Genomic DNA, 13,000 nt, shown 5'->3' on the forward strand with positions numbered 1-13,000 from the left:
TCACTTCCGGCCGTGGCCGCCGCTGCCGTCGGGGACCCCCCGCTCGCGGGTCGGAGCTCGGAGCCGCTCTGAGCGCACGGACGGCGCCCGGGCCGGCAGCGCGGCGGCCGCGGCGGCGACAGCGGCGGGGGGGGGGCGGCGGCCGCCGAGAAGGGGGAGCCGGGACGGGCACGAGGAGGGGCTGCGAGCGGAGCGGAGCGGGCAGGGCAGAGGCCCCGCGCCGGCCCCCGGGGTAGGAAGGGGCGGAGGGAGCTGCCGGCGGTGCCGCGGACGGCGGGGAGGGCGAGTCACCCGGCAACGGTGAGGGGCGCGCGGCGCATGCGCGGGGCGGGCGGGGGGTGCCCGCGCTCGGGCGGGTTCGGTGTCACCTCAGCGCGTCAGGAACCTTCTGGCTCCGGCAGCGCCCTCCCGGCCGGGCCGGCCCGGGGAGCTGTCAGGGGCCCGAGCCTGCCCCGCTGCCGCTGGGGCAGCGCTGACAGCCCGGCTCCTCCAAGGAGTTGCCTGCCCGGCCCGTCCCCTCCTCCCTCGGGTCATCCCCCCTGCGAGGGGGCTCGGGCAGCACCGACCCCGCAGCTCCTCAGCCAAGTTGCTTCCAGAAGTTAAAAGAAGGGCAGGCACTAAGCGAACACGCCGGCGTTGATAACGCCGGGTCACGGGCTGAACGTGCCAGGCTGTGCCCAAATGTATCATCCGAGGGGTCTGCCGGTGTGGGGCTCCATTGTTCGTGGAAGCTCCTTCGGGAGACTGAAATATTCGAGTGTTTCTTGCTGCCAGAAAGTTGCTTTAACGTGAGATGTCCCAGTGTTAGGGTGCTCCTTTCCAGGTTTGGAAGTAAAACCCAACAAAAAAAAGCAGAGCAAAACCCAACGACAGAAAACCTGCCATCACACACTGCAACACCAGGTTTTAATGCTCAACTCTCTTATTCTCAAGTCTGGCTGCGTTTTAATAAATTTTTGCAAAATTTCGTGCTGCTGCTGTCGGGCTCGAGGTGGAGAAAAGAGGTAGCAAATGAAGAAAGTAAATGCCACCTAATGACTTGGTTTTTTTAAAAAAAAAAGAAAGAAAGCGAATATATCAAAACCTACATGGTTGTGTTTTGTTTTTTTTTTTTTTTTTATTGGCGTGTATTCCTGAGTGTCCTCAGGGATGGAATTGTTAGTATGTGACTTTGGAACAAATTGTTAAACTGGATTAGCATTTAGGTTTGAAGTTTTTCTGTCTTCCGTGCAGTTGAACTTGCCAGCATAAAAGGAATAAAAAGCTGGTTTGTTGGCCTATACTATAAGCAATTTAGCTATTTTGTTTGGGGTTTTTTTTGTTACTGCTAGTTACTAGTAAATTGCTTTATGTGTTCTTTGTTGCATAGATTTGAAGGTATTTAGAATCTTTTTTAATCTGCTTTGTCTGTGTTTTGTACATTGTGCAGCACCATAGGGATCCTTTCCTTGCCTTGACAATGTTACAATAAGGAATCAAATACCTCAATGTTTTGAAAGCATCAAACTGGAAAGTTACTGTATTATTTTAGAAAAATCAATCAAGCGGAGTGTTCCATGGTTACATTTAAAGAAGCTGACTCGGAGGAGCTCCTGGTAACTTCTAATGCTTGCAAATTTTGACATGGACAATGTGTCAAAACGTCTGAGTTTGGCAAATGATAGTTTTTATCTGCTCAGTGATTTTGGGCTCTCGTTACTTGTAACACGGGAGGATCTTCTCAGAGCTCGTTAAAAGGCTTCACGTTTGTCCTGTGTGGCTCTTGCCTGAGACCTCTGCAAGCCGTGAGGCTTCACTTTCTAATGTACATAACGCCATGTTTGCAAAGGCAGGTGAGGCTGGAGAAACATTCCGTGCATTTGGAACAGACATCAGTAAGTGTGGTGAGCCCCTGCTTTTTGGGGTGTTGTTTTGTTGGTTTTTTTTTTTTTCCCTTTCAAATACTCGGGCTTTTGATCTCTGGTCGGATTGTAGCTCAGCAGTGATGCCCTTTTTTAGGAAAATGAGGAAAACCTGCCAAGTCTCGAGGTGATTTTTTTAGTTTGGATTTTTTTCTTTTGGGGTGGTTGTTCTGGATTTTTCCCCCCCATCCCCCACAAAAGAAGCTGCAGCTATAGGGAAGAGGAAGTGATGTCGGTAAGAGAATGCCTTTAAGTTGTCCTTAAATTCGGTGCATAACACCAGGTTAATTTTATCACACAGAAATCTAGTGGCCATTTGGATGGGAGTGAATTGACTTCTTGCAGGGCAGTTCAGCATTTGCATCTGTAAGGGTGAGAGATGGCAAACCCTTTTAACTTTTTTCCTGTGTTGCAGGCCTGGTTATATATTGATCATTTCAGATGTGAGGACTGGTATTTAAGGATCAGAAAATAACACTTTATTCAGAACATCTGAGGAGGAGATACAGAATTGAAGGACTATTAAATCTTCTGTGAAGGGCTGTGAAAGAGGGAGATTTGTTGCTTGTCATGCAGTTTGTAAAGTGATGGCTCTATCAGCTTTTCAGCAGAGAGGCTGTATGTCTCCTGTCAAAAATGGATTCAGGCAGAGAATTTTACATTGCTCCCTGGAAAGTTAGTAAAATTGAGCCATTCAGTTTGGAATCTCTTGCTGACTATTTTCTGTAAGTTATAGATTTTGCCTGCAAAAATTTTGTTTGAGAAAGGCAAACTGTCTCGAGGCTTTGGTAAATTCAGATTTGTCTTCATAGTTATGTACTGTCTTGGTAGCCAAGTGTTGGGATTTGTGAAAGTTCTTTAAATTCAGGTGAATTCTGTGTATTCTTGCAGCCTAAAACGTAATGTATTTGTTACTGCATCTTCTACCGGGCTTTTTTTTTAGAGGGTGATTGTGGTGCTTAAAACCTGTTAGGTTTGCAAAGTATGGGTGGAGTCCTTCACTACAAGAAATGGGTGATATTGTGCGGGACCATGTTGTGATTATCGTGAAAATAGTTCTATTGTGATAGTAACAAACAATTACTCTTGTGGTCTTTCACCGGAGAACGTGTGAAATCCTGTGCATTAAAAAAAATACAAACCAAAAATATGCCAAAAGAGCTTAAAATACAGATAGTTCATTATATTTGTGTTCAAACAGCCTGTAACAAAGGCTGTGGTTGCAGAGGCTTTTTTTTCTATTGAGAGGTTTAAATGGTTTTTATTTTCTTCACTGTCTGGACATTTGTGAGGACGTTTGGGTGGGGCAGCTGCTGGATCTGAGCGGAGTCTCTGGTGGGAGCCCTGCATTGATTGTCCGGGGTCCAGTCTCTGGCTCTTCACGTGTCTCCTGTGTTCAGTGTCCCCTGCAGAGTGTTCAGGATTAAAATTAGTGCTCAGCTGTGTAGGATAATAATACATAGACAAAACTGAAAAGGTGAGAGCTGGAATCTTACAAATGCGGTTCTTCCTTCCTTTATACTCTTTTTTTTTTTTTTTTTAAAAAAAGTGTGTTTGAAAGGTTTTCTCCTCTTTTTGCTGAACTCCACATTTAATGAAGTCTTTTGTTGCCTTGGCACTCTTGTAATGTAATCACGTTACTTAAATTTAGTCTGCAATGTGATTTTTAACCTTATGATTTCTGGTTGTGTCTTCAAATTCGGTCATAATCAGGTCGCCACAGGAATTGGTTGTGGAGGAGACCTCAGGACTAGTTCTTTTTTTTTTTTCTTCTTTTTTTTTGGTTTCTCTTTCTTTCCTTGCAATTCAAAGAGTCATTGCTACAGAATGGAATGAAATGTGTTCCTCCTGCAGTGGGGATGCTGAGCCTGTCGTGTGTTTTGGTGGCACGTGCTCGTGGCCGTGGCAGAGGCAGTGTTTTGATAGGGAATGGGCTGTGTAATCATTTTGTAATCTGCTGAGTTCCAGCCTGTGTTTCTGCTTACCTGTTTGCGAGGGAGGGGAAACAAGCCGACGATAAATGTATGTAATACGATAACTTATGTATAATGAATCAAGTGCATTATATATTTATAGTTTGCTTTTTTGGTGCCTCTGAGGTAGCTTGACTTCTGTTCTGAAGTCTGTTTTAACAGCAGTGTCAGTTGTTAAACTGCTTTGGTTTTATAACACGAACCTCTCAAGTTTCATGGTTTTACTGATAATTTCCTCCTGTCTGTTGCCTTACTGTACTTTTATAATGCCCCTGCTCATAAGTTCTGTATTATCTGATGCAGAGGCAATTATTCGTGTGGGGTTGGTGGAGTAGAGCTTTGCATTGGGGGGTGGCAGAGTAGGATGACTATAATTAGCTGTTACACAAGATACAAAAGCCTTTTTATTTATTAACTACTGTTGTTAAGAATGTGATGGGATCTGTGCGAGCAGGAAGTTTCTTTATAATTCTGCACATGTGCATTGGCAGCAGCAGATGAGAGCAAATCTGGCCGTGTGTGGTGGTGGGTGTGAGGCACTGAGCAAACATCTACTTTTTCTGGTATCGCTGGTGGTTTGATTTCATTCCTCTTGCTACAATAGAGTTGGAGAAGGATTACGAGCTGCTCTAATGCTGCTAAAAAGCCTCTGGATTTTATCTAGTAAGTGAATATAAAACGTTATTTTTGCATATCAAAACCAGCTAATGTTTTAGTGATCCCTCAGCTTGTTCTTTTAGAATGTGGAATTGTTTCACAACGTTTTGAATACTTAAATCAGTCACTGTATTTTAGGATTTACTAATAAATAGCATCTACCTGTCATGGAGATCTGTTTTTGATGGGCTTATTTACAGACAGAGTGATCAGGTTTTGTCAGCTGAAACTGTAGACCAAACTATACTGATTGGAAAATGAATCCTAATCAGTGTTATGGTTTCTTGGCTTGTAAATTTAAAACCTGAGAAAATACAAAATTCTGTTAGTTTTACTAATATCTTTTCCAGAGGAGCTTTGCTGAGGTGTTCTGTTGCTTTCTTCCACGGTAAGGACATAAAGGCTTAATTTAAATTGTTCTAATTTGTAAATTAGAAGGCTTGCTACTACTGCATTTCCAGGAAACAAAAATTGCATTATAATTGCATCCTCCTAAATCTTATGTTGTATTTTTTGTGCTTTTATTTGCTTTGTCAGTATAACCAGCATTTTGTCAGTTGGGTGGTTTTTGAGGCAGTCTCAGAAGTGCTGGTGGCAAACGATGGAGAATTTCTGCTAATGGAGTTGAGGTTCAGTGTGTGTGAGTGCACATGTGAAGGCATATACAGGCAAGCAGTTAATTAATTAAAGAGCTGGTGTTCATGCTTCTGCTGACTCCTTTTGTGATTGTGTGCAAAACTGCAACGAGCTTGTTTCCTTCTGATTCCTACTTAACGAGAAAGCAAACAGGGCAGTGAAGAGTCAGTGACTGTGACGAGAAAGGAAGGGAGCAGGGAATCACATCTGCTTGAGAAGGCTTTTATTCCAACATGGTTTCCTTCAACAGTGCAAGCTAAATTCTGCAGTCGTACTTAATTTCAAACATTATGACTTTGTGGGGATGGGGATTGGATCCTTAAGACCAGCTTGTTAAATTTAAGGTAATAACTGAGCCCAGTTGTCTGCTTTGCCAGTCCAGACTTGTGCCTGAAATACCTCTCGATAGCTGATTTCACTGGCAGTCAAAAAGAGGAAATCTTGCTTTAAGATCTATTTTAAGCTAATCTTGCTGGGTTTAAAACTTTTATTTTAAATAATTTTTGTTTTGACTACTCAAATTATTAATGACTGCTTATATGTGATTGTTCTTTTTACATGGAGGATATTCTGTTCCTATTCAAGCACTTGCACAGCTCTGCTTGCTTTTAGCTGTGCTCTTGAGACAAGTGTATTGTTTGTCCTTTTCTGTGTCCTGGGTTTGTGGTAGGGTTCAGATGAGCAAAAGTTCTTTTGCCCAACAGCAGTTCATCCATTGGGAATGCCCCAGTCATTTGAGTATACAAATGGCATAAAAATCACTCAGTGTCAATTGTTACAATCCTGACCTAACCTTACAAAAAAATCAGCTTCCTTTTATCTTGACGAAACTTAAAAGTAAGGAGAAGAGAGCTGGTTGCTATTTTTTTAAAACATAAATGAAACAGTGTGTAGTACAGCAGTAGCCAAATGGTCTGGGTGTTCCACAGTGAGCTGGTACACCAGAGTTTCCTGGGGAAGCCTCCCTGCTCGTGCTCACACCTGGCAGCTCCTCTGCATGATGTCATTACGTGGGGAGAGTTCCCGTGATTCCAAGTTGGAATCTGTGTCATAAGTTTTGCCCATCGTTTAGAAATCTGTAAAATCTGTTACAACTTTGAACGTTTCAAAGTTAGCAAATAATAAAAAAAAAAAAGAATTCTTTATTTTGCTTTAACAGTAAGTTTGCTGTAGGCATCCAGGAGGATGTCAGGGATTTTGTCTAGTTGTAAGTCATATAAGTAACCTAATATTTTATTTATCAAATATAGAATAAGGAACTAAAAACTTTGAGACACTTAATGGCTTTTGGGGAATTTTATTTGTAAATAAACCTCCTTGTGTTGCAGAAAAGGAGCATTGATCCTCTTTGTACTGGAGGATGTGTATGTGACCTTTTAGGACCTGTGTGCAGCTCGTGGGTGGCTCACAGGGTCACAGCACTGCAAGCTCAAAAAGCCAAAAAACTTGAGGTGTATTTCCTGAGTAACAGGGACAGGCTGTTTTGTTGCCCTATGACACTTTTTTCCTATCTAAAAATCCTATATTTAGAGGTACAAAAAAAAAAGTCACTGGCAATGTCTGCTAATGCCACGAAATAAAATATTAAAAGTAGAGCAGAGCAGCAGTCGCTGTTAGCTTTGGGTTTGGCTTCAGAGACAGTATGAATTTCTTGCTAGATAAAACAACCAAATGAAAGAATTGCCTGAATAGTTGAGACTTGTGGCAGAAATTCTAGAGGCAGAATTAATGTTTTCATTCCTATGGCACGTCTCAGTTTGCAGCCTTCCTTTGTTTATTTGTACTTGTTGCTTCGTTCCTTTGTTTTAAGGAAAGGTGGTGGAACCCTGAGGACTTTAATTTAAAATGACACCCGTGTATTATTCGTAGTTCAGTCAGTAATGTAAAAGCTGAACTAAATGTAAGTCTAAATTTTCCTGTGTATTCCTCAAATATTAATGGTTAGCTGCGTGTGCTGTGTTTTCTTTAGTGGCATTTCACGTGTGGGTGTGAATACTTCTTTAATTGCCAAGATAAGTGAATGCTATTATGATGGCAAAATGAAGCTCATGGTGCTGTTTTCCCAGCAGACTCTGTGAAGAACTTGCCTTAATAAAAAACCCAAAACAAAGCAAAGTTTTTTTAATAATGTATGAGAGCACTAAAATTCTCAATGCAGAACAAAACTGTGTTTTACCCTTATTTAAGATGCCTGGGCTCAATACATGTTGCAAAGGACATAACAGGTTTTTTTCAACCTCTTATAAATAAATGAACTTAGAGTATAATATGTGGTTATAATAAGATGTATTTTTAGTTTTCTGTATTTAAATTTTGTAGAACATGATTGTAGCTTAGGGATGTCTTTAAATGTTTGTAGTAACAAGGAGGGGAAGTAGATTGAGAAAGACACAACCAGAATATTTATAATAAAACATAACCTATTTGGTTTTCTTTTGTGTGATTTTTTTTCTGTTTTTTTTTTTTTCCTTGATAAGTCTTGTGGAGCATTTAGGTTGTGAAATTGGGAGGGGGAAGGACATGTTCGAAAGGATCAGGATAATATGGATAAAAGTAGAAATAGTTGACTGAATGGATCAGCTCCTGTTTTCTGAGTTGATTGATCATGGCAAAAAAAAGTAAAAAAAAAAAATCCACAGCAATGCTTAGTGTTTGTAAAAAGCTCCAGAAATCATCCTGAAGGTTCCCTGTCTTGTCCTAGTTTTCTTACATGTCTGCATGGAAGTGCTGCACTTCCTGAGTCAAGAGAGGGCAAGTGGGAAAGCTTTTGATCCGTAGAAAAAGTGGAGATGTAATGTTTAATTATTAACAGTTTTACAATGTTGCAAATAGCAGGAAATAAAACTTACTGGAAGTTGAATAACTTTCTGAGAGTTTCCAGCTTTTTCTAGGCTTGGTAAATACCAGATGCATTGTATCACAGCCTGTGAAGATCCCAAAGCCTGGCTTAAAAGGGAAAAGGCTTAAACGATTTGTAAATGAATTGTTGCCTATAATGATGTATTGGAATGTGTGTATAAGTATGTATGTGTCTGAGAGGGTGAAAATGAGCCTTTCACTAATTCTAGGTGATGATAAGCCCTATAAACCTTTGTTTAAAGTATAAGCTTGGGTTGTAAATCCGGTTTTGCTCTAACAATAAGACAACCGGGCTCTTTCAACTTCATTGTTGCTTTGCCAAGCCAGTTAAAATAGAAATCTGTGTTTTTTCTTTTTTTTTTTTTTTCCTGAATGCAATTAATGTTCAGGCAGCCTGTTTGTCTGCAGCACCTGGTGAAAGTGGCTGAGTGAACTGAGCACCGGGTTACCTCTGCTGAGAAAGCTGCACCTCGAGAGCGTTCGTTTGGTGCCAAATTATAAAGAAGTGGTTACTTCTGAATTGGCCTCTTTATTAGGTTTGTTTGTTGGTTTCAGCAAGGCAGCCCAAAACATTGTGGCAGATCCATCAGAGATTTTCTCCCAGATGCCCTTAACCCCACAGTTGGCCAAGGTGTGAGGTGTTCTGGTTCGTTGTGGACAGGCTGACTTTGGTAAGACTTGAGAAAATAGACTTTGTGCATCTTCATAATGATATGTTGGGATTGATTGAAAATTTACATATGTTGACTTTCTCTTAATATACCAAGACATTAAGCAAAATGGCTGTACAAAGCCTTCAGAAATTATAGGAGAGCCATGAATTGCAGCTGCTTCACTCTTGGAATCTGACATAACCTTTTAGTAATCAAGAGTACACAATATCAGATTTGAAAATGGTTGGTTAAAAAACCCCCTTCAGACAAACAAAAAAGTAAAACCTGTTGACTGCAATATAACCCTTCATTTTCTATTGCCAGCTCACCTGGAATCCTGATCTCAGACCAGGATTCACTTGTGTGAGACATAACAGATTTACAACCTGTGTGTAATACAAGACAATAGCCAGAGACAGATGATACAGAGCAGGAAAGAATATTGGTCAGCATTACATCAATAGACAAAGACTTTAGCACTTTTAAGCCTGAAATATTTTTTCCTCTAGGCCTAAATGGAAGAAAACACTGAGCAGGTTGAAGCAGTCTTGTATAGAGCTTATTCCCCTACATGTGGGTGCATTTAGGGAGGCTTGGGAGCAGGAAAACTGCTTTATTCAAACTGTTGGAGAGCCTCTGGATTCCTGTTGTCACAGGCACTTAGGTACTGAAAGGACAGTGGTGGGTTGTCAGGACTTTGCAAGCAAGGATGAAGTTGATTTGTTCTGATGTGGAACAGAAGCAAGAGCTGGTGTGGGGGAGCAAAGAGAGGGAAGGTTCTTGTCTCCAGTCATATCAATCTCCAGTTATGAAACAGGAGGTTTCAGTACACAACTTTAAAGCTGGGAGAAGCCTTTTTATTGTCTAGTTGTGGTGGGGTGTGTGTGTATGTGCATCTCATAAACTAGTTTTGCCCACTCAGAGTTGCTTGAGTTTAGTTAAAATAAACAGGTAGTGATGGGTGGAGATCAAGGGGCTGAGGTGACCCTTTGATTTGGGACTTTATATCAGCTCCACTGTGCCATGAAGCTGCAGCTTAAATTTTTTGATACCACAAAAGATGATAAAGGCTGTTGCTGTGGTTTGTAGTTATTTTGAGAGCTGAGAACATGAAAAATGTCCAGATAATCTGGATTATAAATAAAAGGTGGCACAAGTGTGGGTGTTTCTGTGGAATCTGACTTGGGGGCAGTTGCTTCCTGGATCCAGATCTGATGATCTCTTGGACTTTGATCTGGCAGCTGGGACATGTAATCAGCTTCCTAGACAAGATGATCAGTACCACTGAAACTGGTTGGTTAGGACTTTGGGTTTGGTCTTGCTGTTGAAAGATGGTGTATTAAATCAGTGCCTGACATCCTTCTAAAAATTTTACAGCCATTCAATATTTTAGTATGCACTTCTGCCTAACCTACTTAGCCCTCCTTGATTCTCCAGAAGAGGATTGAATGAGTCTGCAAATTATTTAATAATTGTCAAGACTTAGATGTCCCATGATAACTTTCACTTCAAGTTTGGTTAACTCCTAAGTGAAAAAAGGGGATTTGCAGTTTTGGGAGCTCTCTCATGAGCTGTGCTAATGTGGTCTTTATGCTTTCCTGTTCAGAATAAGAAGCTGATGATTTGACAAGGAGAATTCCTCCAGTGTGATGTTTAGACTTGTGACTGAGTTTAAAACTGTTGAAAACTTTATGGTCTAATAATATTTTTCCTTATTTTCAGATTAACTGCTGAAGTACTGATCGAGTTCTGCTATTCTTCAATGAGGAACTACAGGCTGATCTTTTGCCATAATCTTAAACAACCATAAATGACAAAAGAATGCTTGGTCAGTGAGGGCAGCTGGCGCAGAAAGCGTTTTTCAAACTCGGCTGTTTAAGTACTCTGAGGTAGGTTTCTTAAATTGTTTTACTGGAAAATAAAAAGGAAATACAGATTTCAGGATGTCTAATCCATTAGAATTTATCCATCAGTAAACAGAGAATTTGTTTGGTTGCAGTGCTTTGACTAACAGCACACGCTTTGTGTTTGCTTTGCTGTGTCAACCTCTATGAAAGTGATTGCTTGCATTTAAACAAGTATGTTTTCTTTTCTCTTTATTATTTGTTTTGAAAGGACGGTTTTTTTCTTTGCTAGAAGAAATATTTTGGTTTTGACAGGATAACAGTTTAACTGAGTGACTTACACTGCCTCTGGTGATACCTTTGTTATCTGTCTAGATCCTTTATCAAGCAAAGACTTGCAAGTGAAGCTTGAGCTTCTGCATGATAGAAGAACGGTATCACTGAGCATCTAGAAACTAGTTTTGGGGCTTTTATGTTCAGTAGAAGTTTTAATTTGATGCAGGTGTTGAAAGCTTTATTATGCAGACCAGAAAATGTCAACTATATTAGAAGTTGATTACAATACAGTTGTGTATCACAAAATATGTAATCATATCACTGAAACTTGGGGTTTGGTTTTGGGAGGATTCACTGGTTTCGCTTCTTGTTGAGAGGCTTTTTTGTTGAGTTCTGGAAGCCTGACCACTAAATACTGTTAGAAAAGGTACTGAGGAACCTACCTCTCCCAAAGGACCTTAGAGCTTAATTAGCAAATGCTGTAACTAGAATTTTCTGTATTTCCTTTGCTGCTCTCCATGTTCTTCTCATCCCTCTGTTGAGGTTTGGACAGAACACCTCAGTGATAGTCATTTATCAAGTTAGCTGTGTTAGGAGTCATCACAGAACTGTTCATTAGTTCAGTGAACTGATGGAGGCAGACTAGAGAGTATTTGCATTAGGTAATTAAAACATTTTGTGTTACAGATCAATGCTTTCAACAGCATACACTGAAGTGTGTTTTTTCGGTTTTGATTCCTCTTATTTGACAGAAAAGACAGCTTTGATTTTTGGCTGCAAAAAGATATGAGGAAGAGCTCCTCCCCTTCCTTGAGTAACTGCAACTCTGTTCTTGCTAACAAAATATTTGGAATTCCACTTGATGAGCTGCAGCAAGAAGGGCAACCAGACAATGAGGTTCCATTCATAGTCCGCCATGTCGTGGACTATATTGAGGAACATGGTATGTATTACCTTACTGTACTTTAAATAATACATTTAACTCTTATTCTTCAAGAATAGGTTGGGAGTTTTGAAGAATACTTGTTTTCTGAAGTTACTTACATGTAATTGGCTGTGGTTTGAATGTTTTGGGGGTTTTTCTGGCGATACACAGTTCCTTTCTTTCCTCCTGTTATGTTTGATTTTCGCTGTTTTCTAGCCAAGAGCAATGTAGTCAGCTCAGCAGGGCACCTCCTAGGAAATGCTGTAGTTTAGGTACTGCTAACATTTACCTTGTTATTTTATTGTTAGCTGGGCATAAGAATGTGTGTGTTGGGACAAGGACTGCTGGAAGTCTTGCAAAACTGTTGTCCAGGAAGTGTTTCACTCGGTGTGGGAATTGTGCATATCTGGTTATAGGTATTTTTTTCTGATACATTTGTCCATATTGGATCTCAAAGTTTATTTCTGGAGCTTTTTTTTTTTTCCTAACTCAGGGGGTCTGGAACAAGAAGGACTTTTTCAAGTCAATGGGAATGCTGAGACAGTGGAGTGGCTCCGGCAACGATACGATAACGGAGAAGATGTGGACCTGGTTAAAGAAGCTGATGTACCCTCAGCTATCAGCCTTCTTAGATTTTTTCTTCAAGAACTTCCAGAGCCAGTTATCCCAGGCAGTTTGCACATACATTTGATGCAACTTTCTCAAGGTAATAACTATTTTTGATTTGGTGCTTTTATTTTGTGATTTTTTTTTTTAAGAATAAAACCCAGTATTGAATTGAGATTTCTAGTGGCACTAGAATGTCTTTGGTGCTCTGTGTAATAATATGTATATCAGGAGGCATTCAAATATACCTTTTCTTAGCATAAACCCCAATAAATTGGTCTTATTTGGGAAGCTCAGTCTGGGTTCAAAGGCACAGTTCATCTGTCGTGTAGGAAAATGGTGAAGCTGCCATGTATCCTGCTGATTAGTTCTGAATGTTCTACGTTGTGTGAGAATGCTGGAACACTGGTCAAAACTACTGGAATTGAAATTTTTGGACAATTTCCCACCACTGGTGCATTGAAAGTGCTGGGGAATGCCTTTGTTTCTCTCTTATTTCACTTACTCTGCCTATGCTTTCATGGCACTTAAAACTTTTATGTACTAGAAAAGCAATCTCAAGTCTTATATTCATGTCATATTTGCTCTCCCACTGCGGATTGTTTTCAGCTTAAAATTCATTTGTAGGAGGAAAAAACCACCTGTCATCAGCATATTGTTATTGCTAAGT

The 13,000-nt window shown here is 40.6% G+C and overlaps 1 protein-coding gene across 9 annotated transcripts in view; it reads left to right on the forward strand.

Moving 5' to 3' along the window:
• The first annotated feature begins 76 nt into the window (after nt 1-76).
• Nucleotides 77-13,000, forward strand: part of FAM13B (family with sequence similarity 13 member B) — a 46,157-nt gene continuing 33,233 nt past the window's right edge. For 7 of the 9 annotated variants that reach the window (XM_017827859.1, XM_017827865.1, XM_017827863.1 and 4 more), the window contains exons 1-4: nt 77-300; nt 10,402-10,568; nt 11,552-11,742; nt 12,218-12,430. In XM_017827859.1, coding sequence (XP_017683348.1) covers nt 11,586-11,742; nt 12,218-12,430 — 370 coding nt within the window. In that variant the 5' untranslated portion in view covers nt 77-300; nt 10,402-10,568; nt 11,552-11,585. Of the gene's footprint in view, nt 301-4,433; nt 4,538-10,401; nt 10,569-11,551; nt 11,743-12,217; nt 12,431-13,000 lie in introns of those variants that run through there. The other 2 variants (XM_017827861.1, XM_017827860.1) reach the window with 2 other exon arrangements.

Source organism: Lepidothrix coronata, unplaced genomic scaffold (assembly GCF_001604755.1).
Source record: "Lepidothrix coronata isolate B3197 unplaced genomic scaffold, Lepidothrix_coronata-1.0 Scaffold144, whole genome shotgun sequence".
Lineage (NCBI taxonomy): Eukaryota > Metazoa > Chordata > Aves > Passeriformes > Pipridae > Lepidothrix > Lepidothrix coronata.